The sequence below is a fragment of the Nipponia nippon genome, unplaced genomic scaffold (assembly GCF_047370975.1).
Source record: "Nipponia nippon isolate SJK-2023a ecotype South Korea unplaced genomic scaffold, ASM4737097v1 scaffold_32, whole genome shotgun sequence".
Taxonomy (NCBI): Eukaryota; Metazoa; Chordata; class Aves; order Pelecaniformes; family Threskiornithidae; genus Nipponia; species Nipponia nippon.
In genome coordinates, this window is record NW_028262350.1 from 1959115 (window position 1) to 1968125 (window position 9011).

General features: G+C 72.3%; 1 protein-coding gene across 3 annotated transcripts; it reads right to left on the minus strand.

Annotated features, from left to right (window-relative positions):
• Positions 1-3254: 3254 nt before the first annotated feature.
• Positions 3255-9009, minus strand: CDC6 (cell division cycle 6). 3 transcript variants are annotated; one of them, XM_087769937.1, is made up of 12 exons: positions 8774-9009; positions 6685-6926; positions 6174-6392; positions 5896-6095; positions 5538-5701; positions 5262-5368; positions 4968-5107; positions 4783-4883; positions 4599-4663; positions 4236-4426; positions 3985-4125; positions 3255-3898 (listed from the first exon to the last, which is right to left on the minus strand). In XM_087769937.1, exons 1-12 carry the CDS (start codon positions 9007-9009, stop codon positions 3809-3811), a joined length of 1896 nt encoding a protein of 631 aa, XP_087626063.1. In that variant the 3' UTR covers positions 3255-3808. The 3 variants fall into 3 exon arrangements, with proteins under 3 accessions (XP_087626063.1, XP_087626062.1, XP_087626064.1); XM_087769936.1 differs by having other exon boundaries at positions 5896-6392; XM_087769938.1 differs by lacking the exon at positions 8774-9009 and adding an exon at positions 7129-7150 and having other exon boundaries at positions 5896-6392.
• Between the last annotated feature and the right edge of the window lie 2 nt (positions 9010-9011).

The following is a 9011-nucleotide window of genomic DNA, read 5'->3' on the forward strand; positions in this document are numbered from 1 at the left end:
ACTGAGCCTGGGGATGGGGACACGGGGATGGGCACAGGCTCCTATCGACCCCGTTCGCAGCACCCTCGCCCCCGCCTGCTGCCCCCACCCTGGGTGCTGGTGACAACCCCGGCACCCCCGTGTCCACCCAGAGCCCACGCGAGGGGTTACAGCAACTTTGCTGTGAAAAAGGAAAGAAAAAGGAGAACTGCAGAGCTGGGGCAGCCCTAGCACAGCCCCACGCCCTGGGCTGGGTCGGACAGGGCAGGGGAGGGGGACCAGCCCCCCGCAGCAATGTCCCCAGGGCCACCCAGAGCCAGGGTGAGCATGGGGCAGGGCTGAGCAGAGCCCCAGCTCCGCTGCTCCTCACCCGCACGTAGCTGCCGGGGGAAACTGAGGCAGGAGGGGAGCCAGGCCCTGCCGCCCGCTGCGGAGGGGAGGCCAGAAGCGGCACCCAGACGCCCTGCACCCACTGGTGCAGCCCGGCCCCACGGCACGAGGGCTGGGGGCAGCGGGGCGGGAGCTGCCCTGGGAAGACACATGTGTGAGGAGTGTGGGCAGCCTCAGCACATGCCCCGTGGGGGTCCCGCTGCCCCCCGTGCTGCCCAGGCCCCTGGGTGCCTGTCAGGCCCTGCGGCGCCCACGCTGAGAAGGCTGGGTGCCCACTGGGCCGCTCTGAGCAGCACTCCCGTGCCTCAGTTTCCCCTGTGTGCTCAGCAACGCGAGGCAGGACACCCGGGCCAGGCGTGGGCAGCGAGGCCTGGGCAGCCACGGCCTGGCGTGGCCGCCAGCCCCCTCCCCAGTACACCAGGGCTGCCGGCCGCGGCGAGGCCCAGCCGCCGGCATGTGCTCAGCCCAGAGGAATGTGCCAAATCACTCCCAGATGTGCGCGGCAGCTAGCCCACCACCCCCTCTGCAGCCCACCGGGGCGGCCACCGGGCACCAGGGACCCCGCGCTGCCCCGCCACGGGGCCAAGCCCACTGCTGGCCAGATCCTGCCCGGCTGCAGCGCCCAGCCTGTCCCGCGGCGTCGGGGTGCCGAGGTCTGGCAGGGCACGGGCAGCAGAGCCGGCAGGACAGCGGGGTGCCAGGGCGCGGACGGGAGGTGCGGACAGGGCAGGGCTGTGTCCCCGCTGTCCCCATCCCACCGAGGCCCACAGCCCTCACCCCGCATGGGGCCCAGCGCCGGTGCAGCGGGGTCGTGTGGGGTCCTGCCCCGCACCCCGGGCCCCGGTGCCCGGCAGGAGCGCAGCCGAGCAGAAAGGGGCTGTCAGATGGAATCTGGGTGACGGCGGTGACGGCGCGGCGGGAGGGGGCCGTGCCCGCCACGTGGCCACTTATGTAAGGAGAGTGCAAGGGAGGACAGGGAGGCAGCCGGGGCACCGGGGACACCGCCGAGGGGACACCGGGCCCCCACCGCGCACATGCGGGTGGGTGCGCAGCCGGACACGCACACTGCGGCTGCCTGCAGCACGGCCGGGCGCTGCCCAGCCCCGTGGGCACGGCACGTGTGCGCGGGAGCGAGGGGACGTGTGCGCACGTGTGCCGGAGTGGGGGGACGGGGCCGTGCTGGCCCCTTGGCCTCCCCACGCTGCTGCTGCCCCAGCTGCCAGCCACGGCGTGGGGCCTGGGTGTCCTGGGGTGTCCTGGGGCCAGAGGACATGTCCCCGAGCCGTGGTGCTCCTGCCGCGGTTCTGCCGGCCCCTCACCGAGCGGTGATGAACGGCTCCGGCGGGAGCTCTGGCACCCGCACGGCTGAATCCGTCTGCGCTATCGATTTTTCATTCACTGCGGCAGAGAGCGGAGCCAGGGCCGGCGCGGCCGCGGGCACCCCGGCGGGCTGGCACGGCAAGAGGAGCCACATTCTCACACCATGGGGCCACGTCCCCCAGGCCACCCCACCGTCCCCATCCCCACCAGCACAGCCAGGCCACCCTGGGGACAGTGCCGGGACCGGGGACCCTCCAGCCTCACTGTGGGATGCCCAGCACGGCCAATCTGGCCCAGGTGTGGGGGTGCCCCCTGTGCCCTGCCCGCGCCTGCCCGTGCCTGCCTGCACAGCTGCCACCTTGCCCAGCACCACGATGGGCACAGCGGGGGCCGGGGATGGAGCAGCTGGGGGGAAGAGGGGAGCAGGGGCACCGTGGTGCCCGCCCGCGTCACCGACGTGTCACTGCGGTCACACACGCTGCCAGCCGCTTCCTTCCAGCCACCGTCACCGTGTGCCGTGGCCCCGCACCGTGGGGCTGCGTCACGGCCACGGGGCTGACGCAGGGCAGGATGCAGCTGCCGTGGCCCACGGGGCACGGGGGGCCCCCAGGCAGCCCCAGCCCGGCCCAGCGCTGCCCACGGGCGTGGGGATGCCAGTACCCGCTCAGCCCCGCGGCCTGGTGACGGTGGCAGGGCCACGGTCCCCGCTCAGCCCCGTGGTGCGGTGAGGGGCAGGGACATGGAGCAGAGTGGGCGCAGCCTGGCCTGAACCCGCTGCCTGCCCCGTGCCGCCGCACACGTCCGACACATGGCAGCTCCGGCTATAAATAGCCCCGCGGCGGCAATCGGCTGAGCCGCGCTCGGGGCCTGGCTGGGGCCGCTGGCCACCCCCGGCCCTGCCACGCTGCCCCTGCCTCGGTTTCCCCACTGCTCCCCACGGCGAATGGTGGCTGAGGAAGGACCCAGCGGCCAGGGCCTGCCCTGTCCCCAGGTGTCCCCTGGCACAGGAGGGACGGGCAGTGCCAAAACGGGGGGTGGGAAGGGGGGGCCTGCACCAGGACGCCCAGTTCAACGGTGGCATCCAGCAGCCTCGCCAGGCTCCGCTTTGGTGGACTGGGTGCCCAGGGCAAGGACCCAGCCGATGTCCCCACACCCTGCAACCCGTGGGGAGCCCGCAAGCCACGGGGCCAGGGCAGGGCTGGCACACACCGGGGCCACACTATGGGGCCAGGGGAAACTGAGGCACACCAGGGACCCAGGCACCCCACCGTGCCCCCATCCCCGGCCAGGAGCTGCTGCGGGGGCAGCCGGGGGGCTGGGGGCGGGGTACGATGGCCGGAGATGGGGCACTGGCAGAGCCCCAGCCCCTCCCCCCCAGCCCGAGAAGCTGCAAAATGAGGTCACGGCGTCTATTATTTAACACCAGCAGAGGAGGGGGCCAGGAGCTGGGGGGGGAGCCGGGGGGGCTGCAGCCCGGGAGGAGAGGGGCTGGAGGGGGACAGGGACGGGCCCCCCCAGCCCTGGGGCAGGGAGGGAATGGGGGGAGCAGAGGCAGGAGCCAGCACTGAACCAGAACAACTTTATTAATGCCAGGAGAGAGAGGGGGCCCCGCTGTCCCCCCACCCTCCGCCCGGGCACCCCCTCTGCCGCTGCCAGCGCCGGGACCCCGAGCAGGGCTGGCACCGGAGCCGGCCTTCCCACAGCCGGGGCCTTGGGGGACCGCAGAAGGCTCCAAAGGAGCCGGGAGCAATCGTGTCCATGGCTCAGAGCAGGGAGCAACCCCGGGCCCCGGGATCCCACGTGCCAGGGCGGGAGCGGGGCCAGGAGCACCGCGGCCGTTGCTGCAAAGGGGCCGGGGCAGGTCCCAGCCTCCCACCTCGGCTCCAGCCACACGAAAATAATAATAATAATAATAATAATATTAATAATATTAATAAAACCACCCCAGACCAAGGGCCCCAGGGCAGGACTCAACAAACAACGGCCGAGGCCTCCGGGAGCCATTTCCCTGCTCCCGCCGCGGCCCGGCCAAACCATGCACGCACCGAAATCCCAGCCGGGGCAGCGTCCGCCCAGCCCGCGCCGAGGGGCCGCGGGGAGGGGGCTGCCGGGGACGGGGCTAGCGCAGCCCCTGGGCCAGGATGCTGCCCACCAGCACCGCGTCCTGCAGCGCGTGCTCCACCGCCGCCTCCTCCATCTTCAGGGAGACCTGGGGGGGAGACAAGAGCCGCTCAGCGCCGCGCTGCCGGACCCTGCCCTGCCGCCAGAGCCCTGCCCCGCCGCCCCTGGCGGTACCTTGGCCAGCCGGGGCTCCTTGGCCCTCTTCAGCTCGAGGACACCGCGGGACTCCAGGAGAGTGACGAGGGACAGACACTCAGCCTGGTCGACGGCAGGGAGCTGCTGCTGCCGGCAGACCTGGCCGTAGGCGTCGTGGAGCTGGAGAAGGCAGGGCGGGCGTTACACCGCGGCACCGCACCCAAGGGAGACCCCGGGGACACCCACCCGCACCTCAAATCCATCCCCAGGAGGGTCCCACCGCCACTCACCTTCCCCAGCGTCACCTCCCGGGCGCGCAGGCACCGGACAAGCAGCAGCAGGGAGCAGAGCAGCACCTTCTGCTGCAGCGGGAAGGCGTCCCGGGCGCCGGCCGCCAGCCGGTCCCCAAACACCTCCGAGATCACACGGGAGACGTGCAGGAGCCCCACGCGCTTGGGGACGGGGGACGCCGGGGAGTCGCCTGAGGGACAGACATGGCTGCAGGGGGCCTCAGGGGGATGAGGAAGGGGGCGGGTGGCAGCGCGGAGCAGGCGCGCCAAAAAGGGACCCCAGACCCCCATCGAGGCCGGCCTGGAGGTGCCCCCCCACGCAGGGTTCTGGCTCCGGCGCGGCAGCCGGCAGTAGCCACTCACCGCTGGGCAGCGGCTTGAGCAGGGTCTGGCTCCGCACCTCCAGCTCCACCACCTCCACGGCGCGCCTGGGGAGAGACAGCCCTGAGCGCCGGGCAGAGCGGCACCCCCCGTGCAGGGGAGCCGTGCGGCGCTCGCAGGGGCCACGTTGGCCCTGGCACTGCCGGGTTTTGGCGCAGGCGCTGACCTGCAAACATCCAGGGCCTTGCGAGCATCACCAGAGACCGCAGAGACCTTGCGGGCACAGAACTGGAGCGCGGCGGCGTCCAGGATGGGGTCACCAGCCACCTGCCGAGGCACCGCGCGCCGTCACCTCTGCCGCCGGCGTGGGTGGAGAGCCCCCGCCATGGGTCCCCCCCCCCGCGTCCCCACCTGTCCCAGCCGCTCCTGCAGGATGGCGCTGAGCTGCTCCCGGGTGTAGGGCGGGAAATGGAGGAGCCGGGGGCTGCCGGCCGGCTGGGCGCTGAGCCTGGCCAGGCTGCGGTCCATCAGGTCCAGCGCGTTGGCCAACCCTGCGGGCACAGCGGGGCAAGGAGGGGATGAAGGCTGTGCCCCGAGGAGGAAGCGGGTGGGCAGGAGGGGGGTGCAAAGGCGAACCCCCACCAGCCCCCCCCCAAAAAAGGGAGGGTCCCCAGGGTGGGCAGTGCCACGCTGCCACGCACTCACCCACGAGGACGAGCCTGGAGCCGGGCAGCCGGGGCCACTCGAAGAGGGTGTAGAGCACGTCCTGCCCCTTGCTCTCCAGCTGGTCCAGCTCGTCCAGCACCAGCAGGCTGCGGGGCAGGGGGAGCCCGGCTCAGCCCCAGCTCTGCCCACCGCCCCCGCGGCCCCTTCACAGCACCCCGAGCAGGGAGAGCTGCTGCCGGGGCCGCCTCTCCCGGTGGCCACGCTCAGGGTGCCAAGGGGGGGACCCCACGCCACCCCCCCGGGCAGGGAACTCACACCATGGGTCCCTGGGCCGTCAGCTGCTTCTCCAGCCTCCGCACGCCCTCCCGGCCGGCGGCCGCGGGCAGACCCAGCTGCTGCGCCACGGCGGGGAAGACGCCCTGCGGGCTGCTCAGCGACATGCAGTTCAGGACGATGGTTTTGCTCCCGGCGAGCTCATCCTGCCAGGGACGGGAGCGTTACAGCGGCCACAACCTGCTGCCCCCTCCCCTGAACCGGCGGCGCAGTGGGGCTGTGCTTCCCCCCATTTCCCTGCCAATCTGGTCCGCCAGCACCCCGAAAACGGGCACCCCCACCCCTCAGAGGGGCCCGTCCCACTCCTCAGCCGCTGCCAGGACCCCCGGCCACAGCGCACCTTGCAGTCGAGCAGGATGCGGCTCAGACAGGCCGTTTTCCCCGTCCCGGGGGCTCCAGAGACGTAGAGGCTGCCAGGCCGGCGCTCGCCGACGTGCTCCCGCAGGAATTGCCGGATGATGCCCATCTCCCTCTCCCTGGCGTGGAGGCGGTCGGGCACAGCCGCGTGCAGCACCCGCTTCGCCTGCTGGTAGCAGGTGCCTGCCCCGGGGAGGGAGAGGGGCTCAGGGGGGGCTGCAGTGCCGCCGGGACCCCGTCCCCCTCCCTGACCGCACTCACCTTCCTGCCTGAAGAGCCGGGTGCGGGCAGGCTGCCCGCCGAGCCCCGAGCTCCGGGGGGTCTCCTGCCCCCCGTGCCGTGGGGACGGCCCCGGGCTGCTGGGCTTCTCGGGGGAGGCCTGGGGGTCCCCGAAGAGCAAGCGGCGCCCCCGGTTCTCCTTGCTGCGCTTGGCCGGGGAGCAGGGCAGGGCGCGGGGGACGTTGCAGAGGTTGTCGTCGCCTGTGGGGGAGACGGGTCAGCGGACCCCGGCGGCGAGCAAGAGGCCGCTCGTGACGCGGTGTCGCTCTCCCTGGGGGGAGGCTTCGCGCCTCGGCCCCCCCAGCCCCGGCGGGAGCAGCTTTGCCTTCCCGGCACCGAGGGAAGCCGCAAACGCCGCCGTGCGAGGAGGGAGCCGGGTCCCCCGCCTGCCCCAGCCCCGCCAGGGCGAGGTCCCAGCCCCGCAGCAGCTCTCAGGAAAGGGGTCCCCCCCCCCCCCGCCCCTCTGCTGGGGGTCCCGGGGGAGGGGGCTCACCCAGGCGCTTGCGGGGGCTCAGGGGCAGCGCTTTGGTCGGGGCCGAGCGTGTGCCGGGGGCCGCCCGGCCGGGCTTGGCGGGGCCCGGGGCCCCGGGGCGGGGTGGGAGCCGCGGGGCGCTGGGGTCGGGGCCGCTCTTGGCCGGGGGCGCGGCGAGGCGGCGGGCGCTCCTCCTGCGGGGGAAGCCGATGGTGGGCTGGCGCTGCGGGCTGCTGCTGCTGGCCATGGCGGCGGGGGGGGGTCTGCGAAGGGAGGGGGGGCCCCCGGCCAGCCGGGGGGACCCTCGGCCCCCGGCCACCCCCCGCCCCCCCAACCCAAGCTAAGCCAACCCCCGCCCGCACCCCGCATCCCCCCACGCCGTATGGCGCTGCTCTGCCCCGCAGCCCCGCTGCCCCCGGAGCCCCCTCCCGCCCCGCAGCCCCCCGCCGCCCCGCACCCCCGAACCTCCTGGCGCCAACTCAGCCCCGGCCCCGCACTTCCCGCCACCAGGCAGAGCCGGCCCCGCCCCCTCCGCCCCATTGGCTGCGCCGCCCGCCGCCGCCGCCAATCGCAAGGTCCCGCGCCAAACGCCGCGGCCGGAGAAGGGAGGGGGGCCGCCTCCGAGCAGCCAATCGGACGAGGGAGCGCGGGGCCTGCCGGGAGGTGTAGTGCGCGGGGCGCGGGGCATGCTGGGAGTTGTAGTCTGCGGGGCGGGGGTCAGGCCCTGCTGTGCCCCCAGCGCTCCCAGTACCCCCAGTCCTGCCGCCCCAGCGCTCCCAGTACTCCCAGTCCTGCCACCCCAGTGCCCTCATCCCCCCAATCCTGCTTCCCCCACACTCCCAGTACCCCCAGTCCTGCCGCCCCAGCGCTCCCAGTAGCCCCAGTCCTGCCGCCCCAGCGCTCCCCATGCCCTCATCCCCAAAATCCTGTCTCCCCAGTGTTCCCACTGCTCTCAGCCCTCCTCCCAGCACCCTCATCCCACCTTCCCAGTACCTCCCAGTGCTCCCAGTAGCAGCCTGGCTGCAGGCAGACCCCTGGCCCCCAGCCCCTGCAGGCAGGGGTCCCCGGGGAGGCGCAGAGCACCCCTGGGCCCCCCCCCAGCAGCACCCACGAAGAGCCGTGTACCTTTATTACTTTTATTTAAATGCAATTCCAAGCTCCTCGGTTTTGACTCTGTTCCCTCTTAAAAGATCCCCGGGGCGGGGGGGCGGGGGGCAGCCGGCGCGCGGGGAGACCCTTTTTTTACCTTTATTTAAACCAAAGGGCACCGCTGCGGGGGGTGGGGGGGGGGCTCATCCTCCGGCCAAACCCACCCCCCGCATCCCTCGCCCCAAGCCGCCTCGCTCCGGCCCCACCAGGGCAAGTTCCCCATCTTTGTAGAAAAAAAACAAAAAACAAAAAACAAAAAAAAAAAACAAAAAAAGAATCAAAAAAACCAACCCAAAATACCCGCCCCGAGCCCGGGGGGGCCGCGGGGGGGGTCAGCACGCCCGCCGCGAGCCCACCTTCCTCCCAGAGTAACAAGCGTTTTACAACGTACAAAATAGATCAGTAACTACAGTTAACGTCCAGCCCGCCGTGGAACTGTGAGTAAATACAGAGAAACCAGCCCGGTACCAACAGTCGGACAGGGTAGTGTGTAAGGCAAAATGTCCACCGGAGCCCCCCGGCGCGGGGGGCCCCTCCCCCCGGTAACGGCACCCCCGGCTCCCCCCCCCCGGCCAATCGGTGCCTTCCCGTTAAAATGCTCCAGTTTGGGAATTTAGCGTTAAAACCGGGCTGCCGCCGCCGCCGGGCACCTCCTCGCCCCATCGAAACCCAGCGGTGTGAAAAGCTGCGGCGGTTTTGGGGTGCGGGGCTGGCGGGTGGCACTGGGGACGTCCCCCCCCGCGGGAGCAGGGAGGGGGGGATCCCCCCAGCCCCTGCCCAGCGCCCTGGGGGGCTCCCCGGCCGGTCCCGCTCGCCCCCCCCCACTCCTCCACTGGCTCCTGTGCAAAAAAAGCAATCAGCTGTGCCGGGGTAACGAGGCTCTGCCGGCCTCTCCCGGCTCCCCCTCGCTCCGCCGCCGGCACAGCCGGTGATCACGCAGCGCGTCCGCCTCCCGACCTACCCCAGCTCCTCGCCAAGCCCTCGCTCTGCTCCGGCCCCGAGGAATCGGGCACCGAGCCAGCTCTGGTCCAACAGCCGGCCGCGCTCGGCTCGGCGTCCGCCCCAAGTCCTCGTGCCCGGCTCCTGGGCTGCAGCTGGACGTGTGGTCCCAGCCCGAGCCGGGATCTGCGACGAGCGAGGAGGAAAGGACCCATCCGGGCTTGCCGGCAAGGTCACCGAGTCCCGGGGGAGATGCATAG

Excerpts from the sequence above, each read along its gene's own strand:
- CDC6 (XM_087769936.1), bottom strand. The coding sequence starts at position 9,009 with ATGCATCTCCCCCGGGACTCGGTGACCTTGCCGGCAAGCCCGGATGGG. Across the intron at positions 5,108-5,261 it reads CTCCAGGCTCGTCCTCGTGG|GGTTGGCCAACGCGCTGGAC; the intron begins GTGAGTGCGTGG and ends CTGTGCCCGCAG. Across the intron at positions 4,126-4,235 it reads GGGAGGTGACGCTGGGGAAG|CTCCACGACGCCTACGGCCA; the intron begins GTGAGTGGCGGT and ends TGCCTTCTCCAG.